The sequence below is a fragment of the Cricetulus griseus genome, chromosome 8, assembly GCF_003668045.3.
Source record: "Cricetulus griseus strain 17A/GY chromosome 8, alternate assembly CriGri-PICRH-1.0, whole genome shotgun sequence".
Taxonomy (NCBI): Eukaryota; Metazoa; Chordata; class Mammalia; order Rodentia; family Cricetidae; genus Cricetulus; species Cricetulus griseus.
This window is the reverse complement of record NC_048601.1, coordinates 51552741-51566830: the sequence shown is the minus strand read 5'-3', so window position 1 is coordinate 51566830 and position 14090 is coordinate 51552741. Positions and strand designations below refer to the sequence as shown.

General features: G+C 47.9%; 1 protein-coding gene across 1 annotated transcript; it reads right to left on the bottom strand.

Moving 5' to 3' along the window:
- Nucleotides 1-9045: 9045 nt before the first annotated feature.
- Trh (thyrotropin releasing hormone) lies at nucleotides 9046-10313 on the bottom strand. The gene is made up of 2 exons (XM_035449033.1): nucleotides 10136-10313; nucleotides 9046-9611 (listed from the first exon to the last, which is right to left on the bottom strand). Exons 1-2 carry the CDS (start codon nucleotides 10311-10313, stop codon nucleotides 9046-9048), a joined length of 744 nt encoding a protein of 247 aa, XP_035304924.1.
- Nucleotides 10314-14090: the final 3777 nt, after the last annotated feature.

The window sequence follows — 14090 nt, the reverse complement described above, 5'->3', positions numbered from 1 at the left end:
CATCCCCAATCTCTTACTCATTAAAATTTTTATTAGATTTATTATTTTATTTATTTATTTATTTATTTATTTATTTATTTATTTATTTATTTGGGGGAGGTATGTGCCACAGCACATGTGTGGAGGCCAGAGGACAATTGTGGAAGTTGGTTCTCTCCTCCTACCATTCCCAGGACTGAACTCAGGGTCAGGCCTGGTGGCAAGCACCTTTACTAACTGAGCCATCTCACTGACTCTCTCTCTTAATTATTTTTTAAAATTTCATTTCCATGTCAGCTGTTTGATGAGGTTTCTTACTGGTGACATTAACCATGTAAATTTTATGTCAGGGTTTTGATGAACCCTTGATCCTAAATTAAGCACAAGAGAAAGTGATTTGGTCCGGACAAAGCATACATGGGATGTTTGAGACTATGCTGAACACCATCACTTATTCACCATCATGGACTAAGATGTCACGACAAGGCAGGTGACAGACAGACTGTAATATACTTAGGACAGTGACTAACCCGGGGGATATCAAACACAGGCTCTTAAGACATGATGTCACAGCTCTCAGTCTTTCTGGCCTCAAGACTGTATGCTCTTCAAAATGATTGAAGGCCTGAAGGATTTCATTATGTGGATGATAGATATTGATCTTTCCCATATTAGAAATCAAACTAGAACTTTAAAATTGTGTGTGTTCCAGCAGAGGCACATATGTGCCATCACGAGTGAGCATGGTGAGGTTAGATGACAACTTGCAAGAATCAGTTCTCTCTTCTACCATATGTGTCCTGGGGATTGGACTCAGGCTTGTCACCAAGGATCTTTACCCAAGTTATCTCTCTAGCCCTTAGAGCTTTAAAATTTACAATGATAAAACATGACCCTGGGGTGGGAACGATGGTTTATGAGGACCTGGATTCAGTTCCCAGTCCCCACATGTCAGTTCTCAGTCACCAAGAACTCCATTTCCAGGGGATCCAACACCTTTTGCTGACTTCCAAGGGCACCAGACATGCATGTTGTATACATACATTTATGTGCACTCATACAGGCAAAATAAAAAACAAACTTTAAAAGTAAATAAATTCTGACCTAAAACATAAATTATGTATGTTTATGAAGATACTTGTATTTCTCAAAAGCAAACAATTTACTAAGAGTGGTTGTGGGGGTTTGAAAGAAAATGCCCCCCAAAGGGAGTGGCACTATTAGGAGGTGTGGCCTTGTTGGAGTAGATGTGGTCTTATTGGAGGAAGTGTGTCTCCGTGGAGGAGGGCTTCAAGGTCTCATATATGCCCAAGCCACAGCCAGTGAGACAGGCCACTTCCTGTTGTCTGCAAGATGTAGGTCTCTCAGCTGCTTCTCTAGGACCATGTCTCCTGCACACCACCATGCCCCACCACGATGATGAACTAAACCTCTGAACTGTAAGAGGGCCACCCCAATTAAATGTTTTCCGTTATTATCTATCTATCTATCTATCTATCTATCTATCTATCTATCTATCTATCTATCTTGTTTTTTTGAGACAGGGTTTCTCTGTGGCTTTGGAGGCTGTCCTGGAACTCGCTCTGTAGACCAGGATGGTCTCAAACTCACAGAGACCCCTCTGCCTCCCGAGTACTGGAATTAAAGGCGTGCGCCACCACTGCCCGGCAAATGTTTCATTTATAAGAGTGGTCATGCTCTTCACAGCAATAGAAACCCTAACTAAGACAGTGGCATTGGTCTGTATTTGTGCAAACTGTTAGAATATCTGACTTTGCACAAGATGGAATTGTTTTGAGCTTTGTCAGCCTCTGCCATTGCTTTGGTTGAATATAAAGGAACCTGGGCTTCCACTAAACAAGGAAAGTGGAGACATGGAGCAGCCCCAAGGGTCCTGGGCAAACTCTGGAATTGCTGTGTTCATGTAAAACAAGAGACCCAGAGCCCTGCAGCTGGTCCCCGGTAGAGGATACTGCTCAGATCTACATCTCAGCCCAGGGTGCCTCAGCGGAGCACCTAGAGCTCAGGAAGCACTGGTGTGGTAACTGCAGTCCTGTATGACTGGGGTGGAGACTATCTCCAGGAATGCCTCACTAGAAGACTTATATCATGAGAATATCATAGCCACATCATGTCTATGATGTCATTTCTAGGTGATATGATCACTCTTTAAAGATGTCTTATTTTAATTGTGTGTGGTTAGGAGGGCATCTTGTACATGAGGGCAGAGCACTTAGAGGTTAGAAAAGCTTATCAGATCCCCGCTGGAAGTGGAGTTACAGGTAGTTGTGAGCAGCTTGATATGGGAGCTGGGAACCCTATTTGGGTCTTCTGTAAGAGCAGCATTGCCCTGATATAATATTATATATATATATATATATATATATTATATATATATATATATATTTTAAATTTTTTTATTAGCTCAAGTTAGGGAACAAGCTTGCTTCACATGTAAGTCCCTTCTCCCTCTCCCTCCCCTCACCCCATCCCTCCTCCCCCACCCCCAACCTACCCCCACCCCATCCACCCACCAATCCCCAGGCAGGGTAGGGCCCTCAACGGGGGCTCTGCAACGTCCACCAAATCTTCCTGTGAATATTTTATATTTTAAGTATTCCCTTTATTTAGTGATTCTAAGGATGGGATCCAGAACCTCACAGTAGTTAGTCAAGTGCTCTGCCATGGAACCACACCTCCATCCTGCAGGTTATGTAATCTGGAGGGAAGACAGTAGAACCTGCAGCTAGCGGTGGCCCTCTGTTTACACGGCACATGGCTGTTTTCAGCCCAGTGCCTGACACCACTTCTCTAGTGTTCTTCTCAGGCCAGAATCCACTGACAGCATCCACAACCTTCCAGGAATGGTACCAGGGTTCCATGCCCTCTGGGGCCTCCTCAGTCCCTTGAACTCTTTCCAAGAGTGCCCGGCAGAGTCACGGGTATACACTGTGTCCCCCACTCCCTGGCTGTAGGCTCAAAGCAGCTTTGTAGGACTTGTGCCAGCCCCCAGCACGTCACATGGGGCGTACCTGTATGTGCCTGGACACTCTTCTCAGCATCTGGTGATTAGGAAGTCACTCTCCATGTGGGACGAGGTCTAATCAGCCTGCCGATAATCACCAGGCCCAGAACGTGGCCGCAATTCAGGAAAGACGATCCCCGAAGACAAGCACCACTTAAATCCTGGCACTGACCACAGTCCCCTTGGTAACCCGTGCTTCTGAGCACGATTTAGCCAGTGAACTAATTGATGTTCTCCTGGGCAGTCGGCTCGTGCCCAGCAATCGAAATGGACGCTAATTGCTGACATCCTTCAGGTAAGAAGCCCTTCGTGTTCTCAGGCCACCCAAGAGGCCCGGACAGGAACTGAGTCTCTCAGCAAATCAGTGCCATGACTGCAAATAATTAATCGAAGCAAGGTTTGCAGAAAGAATTAATTACAGAACCTATCGGAGGAAATGGTGGCTTCACTGGATGGGAGGGGCTGCCTCCTCATGGAGGTGCTAGCTGGTTTCTTATAGAAGCTCTGAACAAAGATGTAGGTAATACAAAAATAAACGGTTTTTAAAGTGCTTGGTGTACTTGAAGTTTTACAGAACTAAACTGTGCCTTTTTGATTTTTTAAAAATTAATTGCATTTTTTTTTTTTTTGGTGTGTGTGTGCTCATGCACTTGTGTCAAGGCACACATGATGGTAAAAGGGCAATTTTTGGAAGTCAATTCTCTGCTTCCACCACGCAGGTTCTGGGATCAAATTTAGATCATCAGACTCGATAGCAAGCTTCTTTAACCACTGAGCCATCTCAGTGGCCTTGGGCTGTGCCCTTTATAAGTCAAATCACCACTCTGTGCTAGATATTTGTCATTTTTAAAGGAGGGGATATCAGCATTCTTTCATGTTAACTAAGTACCTGAGATAATCAATTTATAAGAGGGAAAAGTTTGTTCTGCTTAGTTTTGGAGGTTCTGGCCCATGATCCCTTGGTCCAAGTTATTTTGCTCTTATGGTGAGGCAGCCCTATGGCATAGAGCATCCCAAAACCCAAGAAGTAAAGAGAGAGAAGGAAGGCCCCTAGCTCCCAGAATCCTCAAGGAGGGCATACACTCGATGACCTAAGGACCTGCTACTGGGCACATTTCTTAAAGGTTCTCTCATCTCTCTATAGCACCACTGTGGGGACCATGCCTTTAATATGTAGCCTTTAGGATGGATATTCAAGATCAAAGGGGGCTTATGAAATGGCTCAGCAGGTAAAGGCACTTGCTGCCAAACCTGACAACCCGAGTTTCATCCCCAGACCCCACACAATGGAAGGAGAAAACCTACCCCTGAAAATTGTCTTCTGACCTCTACAAGCATGCAATGGGGTACATACCCCTCCCCTACACACACACACACACACACACACACACACACACACACACACACACACACAATTAAATTTTAAACCATCAAGATCTATGAAGTTGTAAATCTAAGCTAGAAAGAGCCTTTGCACGGGGCCCAGGATCACTGTAGCTTCTTAGTGCCACAGGGCAGAGGAGAAAGCTATTTATGGGCCTTCTTAAACAAGCTTCACAGGCCAGCTGGCTGTGGCCAGGGCATCACCAGAGAGTAGCCCTCAGCTTCTGACTGGAGGAAACTGGGAGACATTCCCAGCTTCCTCAGCCTATCAAGTTGGACAATTCTGAGGTATGGTGTATGTCTCTCAAGAGTCCCCAAAAAGATGGAATCCCATTTTCAATCTGTTCACCAATACAGCTTGGATTCTCCCCTCCTTTCCCCTCCCCTCTCTTTCCCTCCCCTCCCCTTGCCTTCCCAGGCTGGTACCAAATTCCTGGCCTTCAGGGAGCCTCCTATGTCACCCTCCCCCAAGAAGAGACTACAGGAATCCACCACTTCACACTATGGCTGCAGAGTGCTGGTAATGGAGCTTCATGCAAGCCAGACAGTGCTCTATCATGGAGCTACATCCTCAGCCCTAAAATAGTTACATTTTATGATAGAGTGCCCATCAGCACAAGAGAGTACTGTTGGCTATAAAAAAGGAAGTACTGATATGTGCTGTAACATGAGCGGAATTTTAAAATACTGTGCCGGGCGGGGTGTGGTTCAGTAGTAGAGCGTTTATATGTGAAGAAGGGTCCTGGGTTCAAAGCCTAGTACCAGAATCAATCAATCTATCAACCACACATACTGCAGATCTGAAATTGGCCAGAAAGCTGTTATCAGCAACTAACTCTAGATTCAAGTTGGGGTTTGTACAGTAGAGAGCTGCTGCATCCATACCTCATATCAGGACAGCTCTGCTTTTACATCCAAAGTCTTTGTAAAACTCCAATATCTCTTTTTTTTTAAAGTTTAAAGTCTCTCAACTGTGGGCTCTTATAAAATTAAAAACAAAACAAAAACAACCAAAAAAACCAACAACAAAAACCTTTCTTCAAGAGGGAAGAACCAGGGCACAGTCCCAATGTAAACTCCAGTAGTGTAAACAACTCAATGTCAGCTGGGCAGTGGTGGCACACCTTTAATCCCAGCACTCAGAAGGCAGAGGCAGGTGGATCTCTGAGTTCAAGGTCAGCCTGGTCTGGTCTACAGGGCAAGTTCCAGAATAGTCAGAGCTATATAGGGAAGCCCTGCCTTAAAACAAGCAAACAAAACCCCAAACCTCAATATCCAGTATTTGGGATCAACTCATGATCTTCTGGGCTCCTCCAAGGGGCTTGAGTCACTTCTCTGGCTCTGTCCTCTGCAGCACACTTACAGCTTAGGCAGGCTATACCCCACTGTTGCTGCTATTCTTGGTGGTCATCCAATGGTACTGATATTTTCAAAATGTCTTAGACTGCAGCTGGGCTACACTTTCACCCATAGCCTCTCTTGGACTCTCGTCATGGTGCTAAGCCTAGACTTTTCTTCATGACCCCTTCTATCCTGGGATTTCAAACGCTACTGAAGCTGCACCTTCACCAAAGGTCTCTCCTGGCCTCTCATAGTGCTGAGCCTTCCACGACCCTTACAGGCCTTCAAAACTGTTACCACTTGTGAGACTCTTACACATTACTAAGTTTGGCTGCCAGTGCAAGGTATAGCCTAGACCACCTCTAGAACACAGCTTCTGTGTGCTGACTCTCAGGAAACACTTCCCAGAAGTTTCTACCTCGATGGGGCTGGTCTCTTCTTAATTACTGCCCATTCCTCAGCTCCAGGTGACCAGTATAATTATCCCAGCAAAACAAAAGTTTCACTTCCTTGGTTCTGGTCTCTTGTTAATCATGGCTGATTCTTCAGGCCCAGCTGACCAGACACCACATATTCTTCACACAAATGACCCAGTAGATTCTTTGCTCCATCATCTGCATTGTTCTCAACATTCTTTTTGTTTTGAGACAGGGTTTCTCTGTGTAGCCTTGGCTGTCCTGGAGCTCCCTCTGTAGACCAGGCTGGCCTCAAACTCATAGAGATTTACCAGCCTCCACCTCCCAGAGTGCTGGAATTAAAGGATTACATCACCACTGCCTGGCTGCTCTCAACATTCTTATCTCCTAAACTCCCAAAGAACAGCTCACTGAGCTCTCAAGACTCACAGCTTTTCTAGCTCAAAGTCTTAAAGTCCTTATACAATCTTCCCCAAAACAACATAGTCAGGACTGTCTCAGCAAAACCCCATGAACATATGTTCTAATTATTGTTACTATTGCTGTGATAAAATACCTTGATCAAAAGCAACTTGTGGAGAAAAGTGTTAATTTGGCTTACATATCCTGAGTCATAGTCCATTGTGGGAAGTCAAGGCAGAAACTCAAACAGGACAGGAACCCTGAGGCAGGAGCTATAAGAAGGCCTTGGAGTACTGCTTACTGGCACATTCCTCATGGCTTGCTCAGCTTGCTTTCTTCTCTTTTCTTTTTTTAAAATTTATTTATTTATTATGTTTACTACATTCTGCCTTCATGTGTGCCTGCACAGCAGAAGAGGGCACCGGATCTCATTACAGATGGTTGTGAGCAACCATGTGGTTGCTGGGAATTGAACTCAGGACCTCTGGAAGAGTAGTTAGTGTTCTCAACCTCTGAGCCATCTCTCCAGCCCCAGCTTGCTTTCTTATAGAACCCAGGACCACCTGTGTCCAGGGGTGGCCCCACCTTCAATGGGATGGACCCTCCCCTATCAATCACTAATTAAGAAAATGTGCTACAAGGCTTGCCTGCTGATAGCTTCACCTTTGGAGGCATTTTCTTAACTGAGGCTCCCTCTTTTCAGATGACTCTAGCTTGTATCAAATTGACAAAACTAGCCAGCACACCCACTGAGTCATCCTATAGCCCAAGGGGCTCAAAGCTTCTGAGTGGGAACTGGACTGAACCTGAAAGAGTTGGACAGCAGAAGACCTGGTGTTTATTACCTTGGTGATGGAAGAGAGTGGGAGAGGGGAGAGAGGCTCCCACATATTTCTGATCTTCATACTCCCCCAGAACACATGATCTCTGCTATGGACCCTTGATGCCCTACCCTTTGGCCTTGGGTGCTTTTTCTCTATTGAGACTTGGGCTTAGTGATTTCCTCCTTCCTCCAGGAAGGCCTCTCTGCTTAGCCAGTTTCTCCTTCCTTCTCAATTCCCAGAACCAGTGTTTCTCATGCTAAGCTGTCCTCTTCTATTGTCTTGTTTTCCCACTGGTGGGAAGTCAGATCAGGAAATTAAAATAGAAATGACTTTAAGCTTGTAACTTCCATGAAATGAAGGTATTTATCAAATACCTTCTTCAGGTCAGGCCCTGATCTAGAAGGCTTCAACAGGGAAGGATTTTTGTGTGGTGGGAAAAGGCAGGCTGTGTTTGTTGCTATTGGTTAAGTCCGACAACACTTTTTAGTGACTCTCAATGTCTTAAGTTTTTTTGTTTCTTGTACTCCTAAGACTGGCATGGTGATTCGTCTAACCCCCATCAGGTGAGACCAGGATCTCAGATCCTTCTACTATGTCCTCTGGCAAACTACATGGGAAGCCCCAGCCACCAGAGTAGGAAGAGTTAGGAGGAATGGCCTACACAAGTCATTTGTACAAGATTTGAAGTGTCATAATAGCCCATTGGCCAGAATTGACCACATGACTCCCCTACCCACAAAGGGGGCTGGGAAATGTTGCCAAATGTAAAGTGTCTCCCATGTAACATTAGCTTAGATGGAGCAAGGTGTGTGCAGTCTCGGGCTGAAGGAAGTATTCACATATACCTTCACAAAGAAGTTGGAGTCAGTTAAAGGTTGCACAGGAGCCAATTACTTCACTTAGTAATATCACCTAGGACTGTGAGGCATGACATTTAAGTCCCTGTTCAGGGACGGTGTTCATAGATAAGGTGTCAGGTGACTTCTATTTGTCCCCTCCTAGCCTTCCTCCCAGGACTGACTCCAGAAGTCCCCTAATTTTAGGCACAGTAACATGTACTCCCCTCCCCAAACCAGGTAGACTCAGACATCAATGTCTGTCCTACCCTCTAATCTCCATCCACCACACCCAGCCAAAGACTCCAGAGCTGGACCGTTTGCCAGAATAACTAAGATTAGGGACAGTCCTCTGGGCAGAGCTTGTGGCTGGGTGTCATCCCCAAAGCCCCAAAATAAAAACCACAATCTAGACAGAAGAGCAGAGCAATAGATAACCTGGGTATATGTTTTATTGTTGTTGAGATTAACAAGAACAGGGGTATATATACAAGATGTGACACCCCCCCCCAAAGGGCATGCTCACTCAGGGCCCCAAGTCTTGGGATTGTTGTGTGCTGAAATTAAACCAGCTCAGTCTTTCCACATAGGGCAGAAGATGGAAATTGGATTTCAACACCAAAACTTTTCAATTCCACCCTTTCTGAGGAGGTCCCTTGGAAGGCTGGGGACAAGTAGGGCTTTTGCTTCCTCTTTGGGGTCCTTGAAGTGGGTAGGGAAGGGGACTGGATGCTTTCTATGTACAGAGGGCTCGGGTTTAACATCTAAGGGAGGAAAAGGAGATGGGGTAAAGCATACAGGGCTTCAGTCATCCTAGACTTAAAGCGAAAACTCTGGGCTTAGTCCTCAAAGAGAGGCTCCCTATCCCAGGCTTCCAGTTGTGGACTTTGCTTCTCCAGGGTCTCTTGGCCCCTGCTCAGGTCACCTAGGAGCTGGAGAAGGTCTGTTTGGCCACAAGCCCCCCGGGGCCCACAAGGTTGACCCAACGCCCTCTTGCCAGGATGCTGGCGTTTCTCCGGCATTGGGACACCCTCTCCCTCTTCTTTGTCTTCCCAGCTTCTTTGAAAGTTGGGATCTATGAACCTCCGGCCTGGATGCTGCCTCTTGGTGACATCAGACTCCATCCAGGGGAAAGATCTCCGGCCAGGATGCTGCCGCTTGACTTGGTCTAATTGGTCTAAGTACCAGGACTCCAGAAAAAAATGTGGTAACCTGGTCGGTGACACCCAGTCGCTGTCCTCTGCTTCTACCCATGAATACTTATCCTGGTTGGCACGGCGACCAGGGTGCTGTCGTTTGTGGGGACTCCAGGCTCCCCCTTCTCCCAAGTCTCCCCTCTCTTCAGCTTCAGTTTCTTCTTCCTCCTCCCTTTTGCCTGGATGCTGGCGCTTCGTGATCCAGGAGTCTGGAGAAGAAAAAGCCAGTGTGGGAGAACCTGGTCCCTTCATCAGGAACACTTGCTTGCAGGCCATGACCCAGTCCAGGCTTCCACTCTGTCCTAGCATTTCCAGCAGCTCCTCTTTCCCATTGTTCCTGAGGACTTATATGGACACCCCCACTCTCATGGTCAAGGGCACTGCCTCTCTAGCTTCCAGCCCCAGCTCTCTGCTTCCTTGCTGGGTGACTTCAGGCTCTCTGAACCTCAGTTCAGTACAAAATGGCAGTGTGCCCTTACTGACAGGGTGACACATACAAGTGCTTAATAAACGGTAATTAAAATTGTCACAGATAGGGACCACATGAAATTTTGACTACTGGAAGACTGTCTTCTGATTATTTCTGGCACTGAGAATTATTGTGGTCCAAAGGACTGGCCACCTCTCCACCCTGTTGAGGAAGTGGCTATGAGACTGTCTGAACTTGTCTGGAAGGGGCATGACAGGTGGCTCCCCCAACCCTCTCACACAGTTCCCCGCCCCCTATATTTACCCAAGGCTGCACCCAGGTCTCCTCGCACCCGCTGGAGGTCTTTCCGCAAGAATCGACGTTCTGGCTGCATCTGGACAGCACCCTCCTCCTGGGCTGCCTCTGGCAAGGCGCAGGATTCGGGGATACCAGTTAGGGTGAAGATCAAAGCCAGAGACAGCAGCAGCCAAGGGCCCGGCATCGTGGCGTCTAGGGTCAAAGGCAATGGGAACAAGGTGAATGCACTGTGCTGCTCTGGGATCCCCCTCCCCCCAAAACAGAGTCACCCGCCGCTTGTCTGGAGCATCTGAGCTTCTGGCAACTCTCCTGGTCCACTAGGGTGCCAAGGTACCTATGCAAGCCAAGAGGTGGTGGAAACCCCTCTGCCCCCGCCATCCCTTATTGTCTTCCAAAGCTAGGGAAGTCAGCGCTGCGTTTGGGATTGATATCCCCATCCCCATGTACCCATCAGGGTTGCAGCGGTGGCCAGAGAAGCTAAAGCAATCGCGGCTAAAATTGTTCCCAAGGTTCCATCTACGTCCTAACACCAACCTCCTTCCTTACTCCGGAGCTGAGATTCTGACTTGCCGCACGAACTCCTCGCACAACCCTATGCTCGTGTGTCTAGGCTAAACCAAGACTCTCATTGGAACCCCAAATCCTAATTCTAACTCGGGTGGGTTCGACCGTCCTGGCGTGGAACTGCCGGTGGACCTCTTCCATCCAGCGCTCTGGGTGCCCCGGCCAGTGAGCCCCGGGAAGGCGACGGGACAGGTGAAGCGGGGTGGAGGGGCCACCTGTTTAGGGTCCCAAGTTCGGAGGCATTACCTGCGAGGTGGGGACTCCGTCGAGCAGTCGGAGATGCTGAGCCGCAAGTGCAAACTGGCAGAGTAGAGTTTGCAATGATAGGAGATCCCGCTCTGACTGCGCGCTCTTCCGAGGGGCTGTGGTTTATATGCGCTCGCGATGCGGCGCCGGTGAGGTCAGCGGGGAGGGGGCGCAGACCGAAGCCAGGGGTGCTGACGGCAGAGCCGAGGCACCCGCCCGCTTTCCGGAAACCCAGAGGGGGCCGAGCAAGGAGGAGCGGCTGGCGCAGGTTGGTGGCTGCACCCAGCTCTGGTTTGTCTGTTGACTAAGAGAACATTGACTAGGGAACAAAGGGAGGGTCAGACATCCCGGGAGTAACCGAGGATGGAAAGGAGTCAAGAAAAGGGGGACCAAGAGGCACATGCACACAGACACCAAGAAACAAGACATGCAGGGTGTGAGCGACAGGAAAATGGTAGTGATTAGTGGCACCTAGTCTTGACTGTCACTGGCCGTGTTCCCTCTGTTTTCTCATCTGTGGATTGGGAGAGGGCAAGGAAAAACACCATTCCACAATAGTGGCTCTATGGCTTCAACCAGCTCATGAGACTATTTGGCTCAACTCTCAAACGTCCTGAAAATATCTGAATAAGCATCAAGGACGACATCGGGGGCCTGTGAGATGGCTCAGGGGTCGAGGGTGCCTGCCACCGGCGCTGACCACCTGAATGGATTCCAGAAGGTTGTCCTGTGACTTCTACACAATGAGGACAGTGACACCCATAAGTCCCCTCACTTTAAATAAGTAAATGTTTAATAAAAATTAATAATAAGAGGAACAAAATTGGCTTCTCTAGAAAACAAGTGGTCCCACATATCTCCCTGGCCTCAGCCAGCTGGGACTGAGCCAAGGTGTTCCTGGTGACCAGGCTCCTCACCTCTCCCTGTGGTCTCCAACTGTGCTGCCTAGCCATCCCCCCAAGGACGTTAGAGCCACTGATAACCTCACACTCTGATTCCTCAGTCTAAATAATTGAGCATTTAGTGTATGCCTGAGGCCTGCTAGTATTCCGGCAAGGGATTTCAAAGGATTCCAAATGTTGCTCCTGATCTTGGTAGATAGAGGCCAGAACTTTCTGGGCATTTCCACACCCACCAGCCATCTCATTACACCTCTTGTCACCAGCAGGAGGAACAAGACACAAGTTGGGGAGTGATGGTTCCACATCACAGATAAAGAGTCAGGGCCCTGTGGAGGGGATGCCACTGAAGGCTGAAGTGGGAGGGGATGTTTAGGTTTCAGCTAGAGTCCTTGCTTTAGTTTCAGATGGGGACACTAAAGGTCTGGGGCCATGCTCTGATTCACCTTCCTAACCTCCAGGCACCTCTGTCTCTGGGTCACAAGAGTATCATCAGGCAGATAGGAAACCTAAGACCCCAGTTTGACCCCTTATTCCCAGCCAGACTCCAGGGATTGAAGCATTTGTGTCCCTGCCTGTTTCCTCCTGGTTGGATCTGACCATGGCTCTTCTGATTCTGAGCAGCTGTGACCACCCACAGAAGACCCTCACCGACGAAGGCCTGTTAACATACTCTGGGGGCTGGAGACTGCAGCTTTAAGTTGCCACCACGGTACTTCTAGCTGTCTTTGACTCACCCATGCTCCACTAAGTAACTCTAATAAACTCATTGGTTGGCCAAGCTGGACCTTTCTTTGACCCATTGATACCCTGTATATCTAGGGTGAAACAATGTTTCTCTCACCCCAGAAAAAGTCATATGACAGCAGCTACTACGCCTTCAACCTTGCAGACCTGCTTTCCTATGCAAGTAAGAATGGATGGACCCTCAGCCACAGATATGAGCAGTTACCAGGGTGTTTCTCCCCACAAAGACAATGTGCCTGTGCAGATTCTCCACCCTGTGCCTGAGGAAACCATCCAAGGGTATCCTATCTGGTGCAGCAAGGTTTCTAGAAGCCATGACTACAAATAGCCAGGAAAATGTGGGTGCAGGACACTCCACCAATGAATCACTAAGCCTCTTTATATAGAAAATGAACTGGAGAAAAGGAGGTTGGGTGGGCTTTAGGCCAGGATTGTCACACAGAATGATGCAGGGGGCTTGTTTTTCACTGCCAGTCCTTGGTGAGTTTACATTGTTTTCTTTTTTTTTTTCTGTGTGGCAGCATATATTCATAGAAAAATAGCACCAAAAGTCAAAACAATAACCACAGCAAAACCACCACAGAAGACAGGAATAGATAGAGGGCATGGTGACACATGCCTTTAAATCCAGCACTTGGGAGACAGAGGCAGACAGATATCTGAGTTCAAGGACAGCCTGGTCTACAGAGTGAGTTCCAGGATAGCCAAAGCTACACAGAGAAACCCTGTCTTCTAAAAATAAACAGCAAAAAGACTAGGCTATGAAATGCTGCCTGGTAGAGAGCCTAGTAGCTAGGACATGTCCCCCTAGTGAGCCTGTTGTTAGGTTGGCCAAGGTGGCAGGAGAGAAGAGGGGCATTCCCAAGAAGCCCAAGGAACCAGAGTGGATGAGCTTTGATCCCCAGGGGCTTGCAGATTTGGGGGAGGTCATCCCTCTAGGATTAGCCTAGGAGACCCTTTCATATACAAAATGATCTAGCCCAATGATCTTTCCCAGCCCTGGCTCCTAACACCCTTCTTAAAGTTCAGGTGTTCTAAATCACTTTCACCTGCCTTGACAGTGTAAGACCCCCAGAAAGCTCAGGCTTCCAGGATCTCAGCCCAGGACCGTGGCCACCCCAATCACCATGCGGAGTCGAAAGCTTGATGCAAACTGCACAAGGCTTTATTGTTGTTTAAAGAGCTAACCCCATGTTAGCTCAGGTCTTTCACCCACCCGCCATGGAGGATGGCTAGCAAAGACAGTTTGAAGCAGCTGCATAAAGATCTTATAGGGCAGCGTAAGGGGAGAGTCTAGGGGTACACACAGGCTCAGGATTGGTGTGCCTCCAGGCTTGGAGGGTTTGCCCTGTGTTGATTGGTCAACTGGTTGTTATGGCCCATAGGCCCTCCCAGGGTGGTTGCTATGCTCTGCGCTTCATTGCTGTGCGCTTGTCTGTAAAGCACACCCACAGCCATAAAGCATAGCACCACCAGCTAACTTCTGATTGGTTCCTTGCCACGAG